The sequence below is a fragment of the Sceloporus occidentalis genome, unplaced genomic scaffold (genome assembly GCF_023333645.1).
Source record: "Sceloporus occidentalis isolate IW3139 unplaced genomic scaffold, rSceOcc1.0.p SCAF_21, whole genome shotgun sequence".
Taxonomy (NCBI): Eukaryota; Metazoa; Chordata; class Lepidosauria; order Squamata; family Phrynosomatidae; genus Sceloporus; species Sceloporus occidentalis.
This window is the reverse complement of record NW_028317001.1, coordinates 6,161,818-6,176,966: the sequence shown is the minus strand read 5'-3', so window position 1 is coordinate 6,176,966 and position 15,149 is coordinate 6,161,818. Positions and strand designations below refer to the sequence as shown.

The following is a 15,149-nucleotide window of genomic DNA, read 5'->3' as shown; positions in this document are numbered from 1 at the left end:
AGGCCTTTCCAGCCGGGTTCTCTGTCAATGAACAGGTAAGGGGAGTGCCTTTGGTCCATAAAGACAATCTTGCCTTGATCAGGATACCTATCCGTATGATTGACCACATTGAATGTATTTACTTCAGTTTAAAGACTAGGAAAGTCTGGGGAATCTGTTAGTTTACTGTCCTCCCTGTTCCTTAACAGACTCCCTAGCCAAGCTGACACAACTGGCCTCTGAGCTGCTGCTGGAGTTGCTTAGGCTTTTGGTCCTGGCTGACCACAACATCCCCCTCGAAGGCCCTTCCTCAGCATGTGCAGGGATTGCCAGGGCCTAGCTGTGGCCTTTGCGGGAAAGGAAGGTATGTGCCGGGGATTCAGCGGCCTCCCCTTCCTTCTTCCTTTGAGGAGACCGCAATGGAGCCAAAGGTGCAGCGCTGGACTCAGGAGGAAAAGACAGGAAAGGAAGGCTCTGCTTTGGAAATCAAGCTCTCTCTGTGTATCCTGTATGTTTGTGTGTGTGTGTGTGTGTGTGTGTGTTTGCCTCTGCTGTTCTTATGGCTGGGAATGGAGCTGAGGACTGAGGAGAGAATAAAGGGTCAGTTTTGTGCAAATGCACAACTTCTGTGCATCAAAGAGTCCAGTGGGTTGAAATAGCAAAGAACTTTATTGAAAACACATAGTCAGATATTCAGTGTTTAAACCAGAACTGCCCATTCCAAACAAACTACATTAAAAACCCCACACCTAAAACTCCCCCCTCTTCCAAACCTAGCCCCCACCTCCAATTCCCACAGTCTCTGCCCCACAGGAAACAAGGCCTTCTGTGCGATTCCCAGAAACTAGACCCCTTTCTCTTAATACCAGCCTCCAACATTCTTCACCCAACATCCCACACATTGCAAAATCTATCATTCCCATAACTATACTAGACAGCTACAACAAATCCCAGCCTCCCATCTTGCTAACCTATACCACGACCCATAATCCCCAGCTAAATTTACAACCCAAAGCAACTATCTGTAGCTATAGCAATTAAAATCTTTAAACTTAACAATATACAACTTTAAAACATAAACAGACATATGGCCAGACAAACCTTACAAACAAAATCACAAGGGCCCTTTCTTAGCACCGCTGGACTGAAAATATATTGTTTGTATTCCTTATTGACAAAAATAATGTTAGTTCTGTTACCAAGTTTGGATTTATATAAAATTTGGGTACATGCGGTCTGTGATATGAGCCCTGACTGACCCCATAGAGGACCCGCCATTAACCTGAGAGCGGAGGGACCAGGTAGGCATCTTGCCCTGCAAAGGCAGAGCCTTAGAGAAAGAGCTAAAATGGGGAACTTCTGCAGGAAGTCTTGGAGTCGCCAAACCAGATTCGCCCGTTAGCCCAAGGAAGACAAGAGCTTTGGCTTCCTCCTTAATGTGCCAGTGATCAGCTTAACGGCTCAGCAATCAAGGCGGCTGCCCTTCCGAATTGTGTCCAGACCTAATGCATTGTGCAACTCATTGCTTGCTCTTGGCTTAGCAAAGCCCATGCAATCAACGCCTTTGTCTACCAAGTCTCATAGCCTTGGGATATGTTCAGTTTTCAAGTCTTCTTTGGGCTTTTGAGCATTAAGTTGTTTGAGCCTGAGTTCTCCAAGCCTTGTGTTCCGTTGAAATCACTGAGCTAAGCCAAGCTCTCACTGTTATCGGGTCGCAAGTTAGCCTTCGCCCACTTGAACTCAGCTCTTAAGCCTCCACGACCTCACTTCCCTCGTTCCCGCGGCCGTGTACCATAGTCCATCCAAGCTGCATCCGACTTCAGGAGAAGACGTCTAAGGTGGTATTCCCTAGTTGTGCCTCTCCTTCTCAACCTATCTCCCAAATTCCCCCCTCCCCTGCTATAGCATTGAATGTGTGTGTGAGAGAGTGTGCCCGCTTTTGCTGAGTGGTTTTATTTGTGCTTAAATAAACGTTATTAGATTAATTGCACGTAACTGGTATCAGAGTCTCTTTCTCTTGGGGGTGGATTAGGCGACCGCTGGTATACACATAGGGACCCGATCCTGGCACATGGCGTTGTTAGGGCCACCTCTCGGCTAAATTTGAGCTAATTGAAATGCCTCTAATTCGATCCTTCCTAACAGTTCACTGCTGGGATTTGTCTTGCTTCTCCCCTGTGTGGACTCTCTGATGTGTCACTAGGTATGACTTCCGAGAGAAACATTTCCCACAATGCTGGCATTTGTATTGCTTCTCTCCTGTGTGGAATCTCTGATGTCTCACTAGGTGTGACTTCAAAGAAAAACATTTCCCACAATGCTGGCATTTGTATGGCTTCTCTCCTGTGTGGACTCTCTGATGTCTCACTAGGTGTGACTTCAAAGAAAAACATTTCCCACAATGCTGGCATTTGTATGGCTTCTCTCCTGTGTGGACTCTCTGATGTGTCACTAGGTTTGACTTCCGAGAGAAACATTTCCCACAATGCTGGCATTTGTATGTCTTCTCTCCTGTGTGGACTCTCTGATGTTTCACTAGGTCTGACTTCCAAGCAAAACATTTCCCACAATGCTGGCATTTGTATGGCTTCTCTCCTGTATGGACTCTCTGATGTGTCACTAGGTGTGACTTCAAAGAAAAACATTTCCCACAATGCTGGCATTTGTATGGCTTCTCTCCTGTGTGGACTCTCTGATGTGTCACTAGGTTTGACTTCCGAGAGAAACATTTCCCACAATGCTGGCATTTGTATGGCTTCTCTCCTGTGTGGACTCTCTGATGTCTCACTAGGTGTGACTTCAAAGAAAAACATTTCCCACAATGCTGGCATTTGTATGGCTTCTCTCCTGTGTGGACTCTCTGATGTGTCACTAGGTTTGACTTCCGAGAGAAACATTTCCCACAATGCTGGCATTTGTATGTCTTCTCTCCTGTGTGGACTCTCTGATGTTTCACTAGGTCTGACTTCCAAGCAAAACATTTCCCACAATGCTGGCATTTGTATGGCTTCTCTCCTGTATGGACTCTCTGATGTGTCACTAGGTGTGACTTCAAAGAAAAACATTTCCCACAATGCTGGCATCTGTATGGCTTCTCTCCTGTGTGGCTTCTCTGATGTGTCACTAGGTCTGACTTTGAAGGAAAAAGTTTGCCACAATGCTGGCATCTGTATGGTTTCTCTGCTGTGTGGACTCTCTGATGTCTCACTATGTTTGATTTCAATGAAAAACATTTCCCACAATGCTGGCATTTGTATGGCTTGGCTCCTGTGTGGACTCTCTGATGCATGACTAGGATTGACTTGTAAGCAAAATTTTTCCCACAATGCTGACATTTATGTGACTTCTTTCTTGTGTGGATTCTCTCATGACTGACAAGTTCTTCTGTAAAAAAGGAAAATGACAGACAAGACAATCTCAGCATTAAGAGAGGAAGATGTTACCCCAAGATTTATCCCCACATTCATCCCTCCCTATTCCAAATTAAATTAATAAAGTTGGTGTGAGTGACCCGGTCATAACTGCTTCTGGATGCCCCCAAATCCTTATAATGATTGCATCCTTACTCATAGGAGCGAGCAAAGAAGAGACAGAAGGAACTTTTATGAGGAAATCAGTGGAATCAGAGATTCAGGCAGTTGAAAAATATTCCATTAAATATATGTAAAAATATTTTGATTGAAAAGTGGCATTGTTTCCTGTGAGACTGCCATAGAGTCCTGATCCAGAGCCCAAGGCATGATGCAAGCTAACTGCAGAGGTCACTTCATGCTGTGTGGCTCCAGGAGATGACTCACAACCAATACAGTGTACAGCTCACATGCGGATTGATGTGGATTGGATTAGATTGGAGTTGTGTATACAAGAGATGGTGAACATGAAGGAAGTCAGAGAAGAGAGCTTGCAAATATTTGTCTTATTTTGCAACTCAAGATAGAGAACCTCCAAGGATTTCAATGAAATCAACTGTGTTTGTGACTCTATTTTTAAGTGAAAGTGGTCAGTACATTGCCAATATCTATATCTGGACATTTGTTTCTATACTCTTCTATGTTATTGTTGGCTGCATCTGGGAGTGCCACCCTCAGATTGCGCTGGATATTGGCTTGTGAATGTGATCGGAATTCAGAGCCAAGAAGCACCAAGAGCCAGTGTGCTAATCCTTTTTGTCTGAGATATTTCCACCAAGCACCCATTGGATTCACTTTGGTTTCAAACCCTTCCCCCAGGAAACATTCAAAAACGATTTAAACCTTTTTGAACACTCGGTTTCTGACCCCAAGAAACAATTCCAGTAAAAATATCTGCCCTGACTGGCTGTTGTTTGATGTCAGTCCAATTACAGACAGACAGTCTGTTGCTTTACATTGCTAAGCACCTCAATGCACTCACCAGCCCCACTTGCCATGGAAGTTACTGACTTCTCTCCCATTCTGGACCCTCAGCAATTGGAATCAAGATCCATCTGGGTAAAGTTTTACCATTAGCAAAGCCTCACACTAATCACAACTCCCACCTTTGTTACCTAGTTCATGTGTCTGTGTGTGTGAACACCTAGAATCATAGAGTTGGAAGAGACCACAAGGGCCATCCAGTCCAACCCCCTGCCATACAGGAAATCCCAATCAAAGCATCCCCGACAGATGGCCATCCAGACTCTGCTTGAAGACCCCCAAGGAAGGAGACTCCACTACACTCCGAGGGAGTCAGGAAGTTCCTCCTAATGTTGAGGTGGAATCTCTTTTCCTGTAGCTTGCATCCATTGCTTCGGGTCTTAGTCTCTGGAGCAGCTGAAAACAAGCTTGCTCCTTCCTCAATATGACATCCCTTCAAATATTTAAACAGGGCTATCATATCACCTCTTAACTTTCTCTTCTCCAGGCTAAACATCCCCAGCTCCCTGAGTCGTTCCTCATAAGGCAAGGTTTCCAGACCTTTCACCATTTTAGTCGCCCTCCTCTGAACACGCTCCAGTTTCTCAATGTCCTTTTTGAATTGTGGTGCCCAGAACTGGACACAATATTATTCCAGGTGGGGCCTGACCAGAGCAGAATATAGTGGCACTATGACTTCCCTTCATCTAGACACTATACTTCTATTGATGCAGCCTAAAATCGCATTGGCCTTGTTTGCTGCCGCATCACATTGTTGACTCATGTTCAACTTATGGTCTACTTGGACTCCTAGATCCCTTTCACACGTAGTTTCATTCAGCCAAGTGTCCCCCATCCTATATCTGTGCTTTTCGTTTTTCCGCCCTAAGTGCAGTACCTTACATTTCTCCATGTTGAATTTCATTTTGTTAGCTATGGCCCAGTTTTCTAGTCTGTTCAGGTCATTTTGAATCTTGATCCTGTCCTCTGGGGTATTAGTTACTCCCCTAATTTGGTGTCATCTGCAAATTTGATGTGTATGCCCCCAATTCTGTCCTCCTAGTCATTGATAAAGATGTTGAATAGCCTTGGGACCAGGACAGACCCCACTGGACACCCCACTGGTCACTTCTCTCCAGGATAAGAAGGAGCCATTGTTGAGCACCTTTTGGCTTCGGTCAGTCAACCAATTACAAATCCATGTGACAGTTGCCTTGTCTAGCCCACATATTACAAGCTTGTTTGCAAGAATATCATGGGGAAGTTTGTCAAAGGCCTTACTGAAATCAAGATATACTATATCCACAGCGCTCCCTTCATCTAACAAGTTGGGAATTTTATCAAAAAAAGAGATCAGGTTTGTCTGGCATGACTTCTTTCTCTATATCTGTATATGCGTGTGTATGCATGTATTTTGCTTTCCCCCTAATTCAAACATAAAAACCTATTTCAAATGCCTTTGGAGTTCTCTGTGCTTCAAGGCCTGCTATAGTTGGGCTGAATCCCAAGATCGCTCTTGCCCCAAACAAACTATATGCCTGCTTTCAGCTAAGTACCACATTCCCCTAAAAGCATAGCACTTGCGGGTGTCCTCCCCAGACTCCAGCATTTTGGGTAACAAAGGGCCTCTGGAATCAACCATGTAACTAAGCAAGCTCAGGTAGGAAAAGAAACATTATAGAAAAAGCAGGTTTTGTGTCCCCCTTTCCTCCCTTCATAGGTATTACTCATAATTGCCAAATGGAACCCCTAAATATGTCTGAAAACAAAGATTTGAGCCGAATCTCAGAGGTTCTCTCAAACCCGTTCTTAAAATCTGTCAGGTTCGTGGCTGTCTCCCAATCCCCAAGGTCCCTCTGCTTTGGTGTCTCTCCAATAGTGCCTCACTAAACTAAAAATTCAAATATTCTGCAGGATGTTGTTATCACAATTAAACTATGCTTGAAAGGGATCTAGGACTCCTAGCAGACCACCAGTTGAACAAGGGCCAACAGTGTGATGCAGCAGCTAAAAAGGCTAATGTCATTCTAGGCTGCATCAATACAAGAATAGTTTCTTGATCAAGGGAAGTAATAGTGCCACTCTCTTCTGCTTTGGTCAGGCCTCACTTGGAATAATCCTGTGTCCAGTTCTGGTACCCACAATTCAAAAAGGATGTTGAGAAGTTTGAACAACTAACCAATGTGGTGAAGGATCTGGAAACCATCAAACCCTATGAGGAGTGACTTAGACAGCTGGGCGTCCTGGAGAAAAGAAGGTCAAGAGTGGATATGATATCCACGTTTAAATATCGGAAAGGGTCATACTGAGGATGGAGCAGGCATGCTTTCTGCCGCTACAGAAAAAAGGAGACACCACAATGGATGCGAGACACAGGGAAAGAGGTTCCACCTAAACATCAGGAGGAACTTTGGGACAGTAAGAGCTCTTTGACAGTGGAATATACTCCCTTAGAGTTTGGTGGAGTCCTCTTCTTTGGAGGTCTTTAAAGAGGCTTGGAATGTGTATTCCTGCATGGCAGAAGGGGGTTGAACTGGATGGCCTTTGTGGTCTATTCCAACTCTATGATTCTATAATACTAGTGGAATCATAGCACCATGATAATTTAGCATAAAAGGGACCTCAGTCTTCATAGAAAGGAGAATGGATTACGGTTCCTTACCCACAGAGGCCACATTCTGATAATTCTCCATCATCACATAACTGTACATCAGTCTCTGTTTCTTCGTCAACAGTTTCCATTCGTCCTCAGTGAAATATACCGCCACATCCGCAAAGGTCACCTGCAACAGAAAATAGCCCTCATCCAGAGAGTGACTAAGCAAAAGGGGAGGAAAGCACATGGTGCATCCAAATATTATTTCATCACTTCAGAATTCAGTCCAGGAAATAAACTTTACATTCTGTCAGCAAGAAAAAAGCTACTGCCTGTGAGATCAGTTTGTCTTGAATCCTTTCAATATAATATACAATATAATTAGGCCATGGCTGGGATACTGAGGATGGATTAGGATACTGATTATCCCAACACATATAGTACATTTAGCCACAAAAGAATTATGGTGCATTAAACCATTTCTTGCCAAATTTTAGAACCAAATGTCATAATAAAAAAAATAGTTCTGGGGAGCACTCTGGACTTGAGGGTCAATGGGCCCAACCCCAATTTAGATCCAGAGACATTCTCCCATATCCCCCAACATTTCACAGATTGGAAAAGCAAGACACATCTGGAGAAGCAATCCAGAAGGCGGTGGCAATGGCCAAAGTTGTTTATGAGGAAGATCACACAAGCTAGGAAGGGCACAGCAGTTTGCTTTTGTTTCAGCCTCCTGGGAAGGGCAATTACCTGCTTCCTTCTTTCCTCTCCTCTCCCCACTTTTGAGTTGATGGGGGGGGGGGGCAAACTGAATGGCACTCAGGAATTGAAGTGAGCTGAGAAAGGGGAAAGTGGGAGGAGGACAGAGCAACCGGGACATGGGGTGAATGAGGATTAACCAGGACTGTCTCTGCTAAATTGGGAGAGTATGTTCTCAGCTTGTTTTCATGAACTGGCCCAGCAGTGACACAGATGAAACTAATAGTCAAGAACCTTGACTCACCAAAGAGCTGTACCTCTGGGAGCCCAACTCCCTCCGCTTGGCCTCTGTGTCGGCCATCAGGTGGGCAGGGGTCCTGGTGGTATGGCACTTGGGTCACTTCCAGCAAAAGGTGCCCCAAAGCTGAGCTGAGATGAAGTTCCTGAGAAAAGAGACCAGATGTTCAAAAAAGGACGCAAATTGGATCTCCTATAAAGAATTCATGCAAATAGATAGAATTGGTTATAGAATAAAGACACAAGAAAAGCCTAATGATCAGGGTTATGATCTTTCATGGTTCTTTGACAGACAATTAAGAGAGCTCTTCCTAACTAATAAAAAACAATACGAACTGGCAAATCAGATTCTGATCTGGAACAGGAAATAATGTTGAATAAAGAGAACAACATCCTGCTGGTGAGATATGCAAGTGATATATGCCTCCTTTGGGCCGATGCAGAGCTGGGTATCCCCTTCCTCCCTCTGCTCCAAGCAAAGCCCTCTGGACCTAGTATAGATTCACTGCAGCTCCCCTACACAACAGATACTCTATGCCTTTAATAAGTGGTGAAGGATGAGGGGATGGGGAATTGGAGAAGGCTCTGGTTATGTCCCTTCAGCTAGATGTGAAAAGTGTGCATCATAAATACATAAATAAATAATCTGCTGAAACCTCAAGAAGTCCCCAGTGCTTTCCCCCAGCACCATCCCCTTTCCCAAGAAGGCTGCATCCACACTGCAGAAATAATGCACTTTGACACCGCTTTAACCACTCAGTGCTATGGAATCCTGGGCTTTTACCATTGGGACACTTAGCCTTATCTGCCAGAGAGCTCTGGTGCCACAACGAACTACAAATCCCAGGATTCCACAGGAGAACTGGATTATTTCTGCACTGCAGATACAGCCTAATTCGGCTGTAAAAGGGTAGAAGCACCCAAGTCTTGTTTTTACCCTCCTAATAATGGTTTTCCTTTAAAAGAAATATGCAGTTTACTTTTCTGTCTAGTCCTTATTTTTGTTGTTCTTGTTTGTTTCTATGTTTATTTGTTAATAATATGAGATGGTCTGGTCTACTTCCTTCCTTCTTCTCTGAAAATCTCTTAATAAGAAAACTGGGGAGACTTTTAAAACCTTCCAAAAGAGCTACTTTTGGGCTAGTTTTGGGGGCAAGCCTCCTCTTAGAAGCCAAAGCCCGATGTTTGGGAATAATAACCAGGCTTCTAGTAAAACTATCCTCCCCATTTCTAATCTCTTTTAAAGCCCATGTTCCCCAGTAGAAGCAGAGCTGAGTAAGAAAACCCTCTCAGAAAAGACACACAAAAGGACATACTTCCTTCCTTTTGGCCCAAGGAGGCTGGTCTCCTCCTCAAGGAAAGAAAGAGGAGCCTCTCGGTTCAACTGCAGAAGCCTCAAAGAAGGTTCTGGAACATTATTCCCACAATCACAAACAGCACAAAATGGCTGCCAGAACACAAAATGGCCACCTCTGCCTCAGCGTTTGTCAGTTGGAGGCCTTCAGGGAACCATTAATGGCGAATGAAAGGGTTCCAAAGTCGTAAGGGAGCCCAAACATGATTTCCAAACCGTAACAACACCTAAAAATCATCCTGATGCTTCTATTGAAAGTAGAAATCTGATCCTTCTCCCTCAATACAATCAATAGTAAACGATATTAATATTTTCTCCCCATCAAACCACTGACTTCAACACATAGGCAGCACAGAATCAATACAAAATGAGCAGATCAATATCTATGGGACTGACAGGAGTAGATTGGGTCCCTACTAGAGCCCTACTACAGAGTCCTGACCGTTGAGAAACAACCTTGAGCAACTGAGGAACTGAGAGAGATATGGTTCAAGCTGCAGGACTGTTGGAGACTTCACTTCCCAGGATGAGATGCATCCCTTTTGGTGCATTTTATGTACAGGGGCTGACTAAAGAGGAATAAATTAAAGGCTCTATTGTTGACTGTTAAAATACACACTAAATGAAGTCATGGGAATATCAATAATGTACACGAAAATTTCCAGTCAAGCTTATAAATGTTGGGATCCTATGGATAAAGTTGCTCTTTCTTTGCTCCCAGAGACTGCCTTGTCCTGAGTCCTGGAGGATGCCAATGCTCCCCTGGAGCAGGAGAGTGGGGCTCCATAGGGCTCTGAGGGATGCTCTTGTGGGGGATGCTGGGAACTGCAGTCCAATAATCTCTGCAGGGCCTTGCTTTGCCTTCTCCTCCTGAGACAAATCAAAAGAGGAAATCTTCGTGGAGGACTTTGTGGAGAAGGAAAGGTGTTTTCAGGGGGAAGCAGAAAAGGCAGTTTACATGCAGGCAGGTCCTTCAGGGCAGGCTGTCCAGTTGTCCTCCTTTCCCAGGACATGTCCTACATTTCAGCCTTCTGTCCAGGAGGAGTTTCAAAAGGTCATCCATTTTGAGCATGACTAAGAAGCATGAATGTACATTTCTCTATGTGTTTTTAGCTCCATTTTCCTTGAACGTCTTCCACTTTGCAGTGCCTTGTCCTCCTTTGTGGGGAGGACATCTGGTCACCCTCCTTGAGGGTCTCTCCCCCGATAGAGCCATGGGTCCAGAGGGAGGGCCAGCCGTGACTCTCCAGGGCTAGTTTAGGGTCAGGAGAAGGAAGGGAGAGGCTGTGAAGACAAAACCTGAGTTCCTCCACACAAAGCAGCTGCTCCAACCACTGAGCTATACTCCCCAATGGGTGCAGGAGTACAAAGCAGCTGCTGGCATTTTGTCTTTTGAATCCCCCTAGTCTCCTCTCATGAGGCACAGCCACACTCCTGCCCCACCACAGTCTTACAGAGAGGGCCCAGTTCAAGGGGGAGATGAGTGTGTCTGTTCATACCTTTAGTGAGAGTTAATGTGTTAAAGCAAGCTTTTCCTCTGCTTTGGTTTTCTGAAGAAACACCAACTGTAAAGCCTTTCCCACCTTGGCAGGGGATGGGGCCAGATCAGTGGGGCCCCTAGGGTTGGTGTCACCCTGTTTGGTCACTCCTGGTGTCACCCCCATTCACCCCTCCTCCTCCCGTTTCACGCCATACTAATGTTACTAGAAAATCATAATTCCCATATTCCACCAAATGTAATGCTAATAGTTGTGACATAAACAACTATCACAATTAAAAGGATACTTTCAAATTACAATTTGATAGGCACAACCTAAATGTATTTACAGATACATAGTGAAGATTTAGTGAAAATGTGATGTTTAAAAAGAAAAATTAAAAAGGACAATTTTTAAAGATTAATTTAAAAACAAATTAAGATTAAATTTTGAAGTTTTGTTCTTCCAGGCAGCAGAGCCCAGCTCCTCCATGACCTCCTTCTTGATCAGAGGAGGGGGATGAAGGGAAGACCGTGGCCACCATTACTTGGGGGGGGGGTCCCTTCATGCCACGGACCAAGACCCCTCCTGGAAGGAAAGCATCCTTTGAGGCCCTTCTTCCCATGCCCCCCTTTCCCTCCTCCTCTCTCTCCTTCCTGACCCCCCAACTAGGCCTGCCCCCCACAACCGCCATTCCTCTCCTGGAAATGGGAACTGGGAGCTCTTCTTCTCTCCCTCCAAAGCCTTTCCTTGCCCCCCTCTGGGAAGCTGAGCCCTCTTGCCCTTCGGAGGACAGAGTGGAGGACAGGAGTCCTTCCAGGGGGACCTTAATCATGCAGACCCCCTGCTCCTCCCCTCAGGCCCCTTCACTAAGAGCATCCATTAAAGAGCATTAAAGGAGGATAGAGTTTGAATAGACCACATGGCAAATGGCAATGGAGGGCAGAAGGTGACGCTTAGGAAACTCCTCTGAGTCACAGCAATAGCAACTCCTGGTAGTAAATACTCCAGGGGATGAGGGGGTCACCTTCCCCAAAGTGGGGGGTAAGGACCAGTTCCCATGGGACTGTGGGCCCCATGACCTCTTGGCAAATCTATGGGAGACGCTGCCTCCAAGAGCATTGGAGGAGTTTCTGGCTGGATGGCCATCTCTTCGGAGGACTTGGAGGGCAGAATGGGGCTGAATGGATGGCCCTTGGGGCTCCCTTCCAGCTCTAGGAGCCTATGAAGCCTACCTTACAAGGCTGTTGTAGGAGTTAATCACAAGACAATTACTACACAAAAATGGCCACCTTTTAGCAGCTTACAATAAAAAATATCCATAAAATTGAATAACAACATGTTTCATGATCTCCCAAACCCCAACCCTAACACTCCCATCCAAAATAAAATACCATTACATTATTGGACAGTTATTAAAACAGTGATTAAAAACAGGGATAGTAGCCAAAGCCTGAAGTTTGTGAAGAATAATAATAAGGCTTATATTAAAACTATCCTCCCTATTTCTGATCCCTTTTAAAACCCATGTTCCCCAGAAGAGCAGAGCTGTGTAATAAGAAAACCCTCTCAGAAAAGAGACACACTTTCTTCCTTTTGGCCCAAGGAGCCTGGCCTCCTTCTGACTCTGGAGCCTCAGGAGAGAAAGAGAAGCCTCTGTTCAACTGAGGCTCAGAGAAGGTTCCGGAACATTATTCCCCAGAGTCACACACAGGACAAAATGGCCGCCAGAACACAAAATTGCTACTGGAACACAAAATGGCTGCCTCTTCCTCAGCGCTTGGCAGTTGACATTTGAGGCCTTCAGGGGAGAACGAGAGACGGAGGGGAAGAGTGGAGGGAGATCCTGGAGGGAGGAGGCCTTGGGAGATATAGGGCCTTCCTGAGATATTTGGTGTTCGCTTCCTAAAAAAGGGGTTTCTGGCCTCATAAAGGATTTGGGGCAAACTGGATCTGAAAGGCAGTAGTAGCCTTTTCTCTTGCCAATGGGATTTAAAGTGTATTCCCTGGACTGGATCTCCCAGCATCCACATGGCCAGAAAGAGGAGGGGTCCTGCCCTGCAGAAAGGCCCCTCCAATCCCTCTGAACCCAGGACTACAACTCCTACGTCTTCTTGACAAGACACATATTCAATATATTCCTTCCTTCCTTCCTTCCTTCCTTCCTCCCTATCTGGCTTGTGAGGTGTGATTAAGCCCTGTTAGTGGTTTTACTCCTCTTGTTATCGTTGTGTGCCTCTAAATAGTTTCTGACTTATGGTGACCGTAAGGGAAGCCCTTCACAGGCTTTTCTTGCCAAGATTTGTTCAGAAGTGGTTTTGCAAGTGCCTCCCTCTGAGGCTGAGAGAGTGTGATTTGCCTAAGGTCACTCATTGGATTTCTGTGGCCAAGAGGGCTTTCGAACCCTGGGCTCCAGGGTCATAGTCCATTGCTCCAGCCACTGAACCACACTGTCTCTTTCTTGAGGATTTGTCGTTTCTTGTGGTGAGGCTCCAAGTCAGTGCCAACTTCTGGGGAGCCTCTCCTGGGGTTTCCTTGGCAAGAGTTGTTCAGAGGAGGTTTGCCATTGCCTTCCCTGAGGCTGAGAGAGTGTGACTTCTTGCCCAAGGGACCCAGATGGTTTCATGGAGGAGTGGGGCACTGGACCCTGGCCTCCAGAGTTGTAACCCAACACTCAAACCACTGAACCACACTGCCTCCCATTCCCATGTACAACCTGGGAAATGTTTGCAGACTGTTTTTTGTTTGTGTCTTCAAGTCGTTTCCAACTTATGGCGAACCTAAGGCAACCTTATCATGGGGTTTCCTTGGCAAGTTTCTTCAGAGAGGGATTGCCATTGCCATCCTCTGCGACTGAGAGAGTGTGACTTGCCAAGGGTCACCTAATCCCAAAACACACTGCAGCAATAATCCAATCTGAGATTGTTTTAACTGCCCTGGCTCAGTGCTAGGGTATTGTATGAGATGTAGTTTTGTGGGACATTGAGCCTTCTCTGTCAGAGAGCTCTGGGGCCCCAATAAACTCAAGTTCCCAGGATTCCCTAGCACTGGGCCAGGGCAGTTAAAGCAGTCTCAAACTGGACTATTGCTGCCGTGTTTTTTGGACCTTACTTGTCCGCAAACTGTCCATAGCCTGCAATGCATCTCCTAATTCTGTTGGCAGTCCCTCCCTCCCAACACTTTCTCATTTCCCCCCAAAACCTGAGCAAAGCTGGCAGATGGAAAGAGGTTTTAAAGCAGCATTTAAATCTGCCATATTTGTTCTAAAAGACTAAATGTCCCAAATGCTATTATCAGTTTTGTAGCTATTATTACAGAAAGACGTAAAGCATAAACTCCTCAAGTACCTTTATTTTCTGGAGTGAGATGGGCTTTTCCAACTGACTCACTGTGATGATCTCCGGTGGTCCAAGCAGCCAAACTGCGGCCCTGGAATAATAATAATAATGATAATAATAATAATAATAATATTTTTATACCCCTCTTTTCAGCCAAAAGGCCATCAGAGTGGCTTACAAATTGTTAATTAGACATTTAGACATTAAGGGTCTTAGCCCAGCAGACCCTTAACTTCCTTAAATCCCGCTGCCACCATCCAGTGAATTATAAAAGGGTTTCCCTTAACCTACACTGGAAACAGTTAAGGAACCTTATTTCTACTTCTTTACTGATCTTCCCAAGCATCAACTGAGTCAAAACACGTGTAAAAGGGCGTCGAGTAGTAGATACTCCAAGGAGGTATTTACTATAAATAACAAAATATAACTAAAATATAAGTCATGCAAGATATTAAGAATCTTGCAGGTACAATATTTGTAAGTATATAATATTCAATTCATATAAGCTATTAAAATAATAAATAGACCTAAGTGTCCAATTCTGAGACTAACTTCCAAGATCCGCTCTTTAACTCTCTCTCTCGATCTCCAACCGACACAATTCCCCCAACTGTCTCTTGGTCTCTCAGGCCTTATATCTCCTTCTCAGGGAAGCTTCCAGAAGAACCTTTATCTTGCTCTCTGATTGGTCAAGAGAGCCTTCCGTAGCAGTGATGTCATTCTGTGTTTGCATAAACCTCCCTTTACTGCCTGAAGAAGACCTCCATTGACTGGAGCCCAGTCATTACACAAACACTTCAAGGGTTTCTGCCTAACGACGACTAAACCGCTTCTAAACTGCGTCCAAACCGCTCCTAGTCTCCTGGACGCTCAGAAACGCCTCACAAATGAAGCTGGAAGCAGCGTACCGTAAGCGGAGAGACAAGATGCGCGGCTTAAGGAAAGCGCAGTCTCTTTGCCTGGAGCCATTGCAGAGGAATGTCTATACTTGGAGCCAAATGGAGCAGAGGAGCCTGTCCTTGAGGATTCAAT

At 45.2% G+C, this 15,149-nt stretch overlaps 1 protein-coding gene and 1 pseudogene across 3 annotated transcripts in view; one reads left to right on the top strand and one right to left on the bottom strand.

Annotated features, from left to right (window-relative positions):
• LOC149301491 (uncharacterized) overlaps positions 1-15,149 on the top strand; it is a 184,074-nt pseudogene that overhangs the window by 115,567 nt on the left and 53,358 nt on the right. The gene's annotated exons all lie outside the window — the stretch shown is intronic.
• Positions 701-14,183, bottom strand: LOC149301492 (uncharacterized). 2 transcript variants are annotated; one of them, XM_089484048.1, is made up of 4 exons: positions 14,127-14,183; positions 7,955-8,093; positions 7,015-7,135; positions 701-3,363 (listed from the first exon to the last, which is right to left on the bottom strand). In XM_089484048.1, the coding sequence occupies exons 2-4, from the start codon at positions 8,009-8,011 to the stop codon at positions 2,126-2,128; spliced, it is 1,416 nt and encodes a 471-aa protein (XP_089340174.1). In that variant the 5' UTR covers positions 8,012-8,093; positions 14,127-14,183; the 3' UTR covers positions 701-2,125. The 2 variants fall into 2 exon arrangements, with proteins under 2 accessions (XP_089340174.1, XP_089340173.1); XM_089484047.1 differs by lacking the exons at positions 7,955-8,093; positions 14,127-14,183 and having other exon boundaries at positions 7,015-7,894.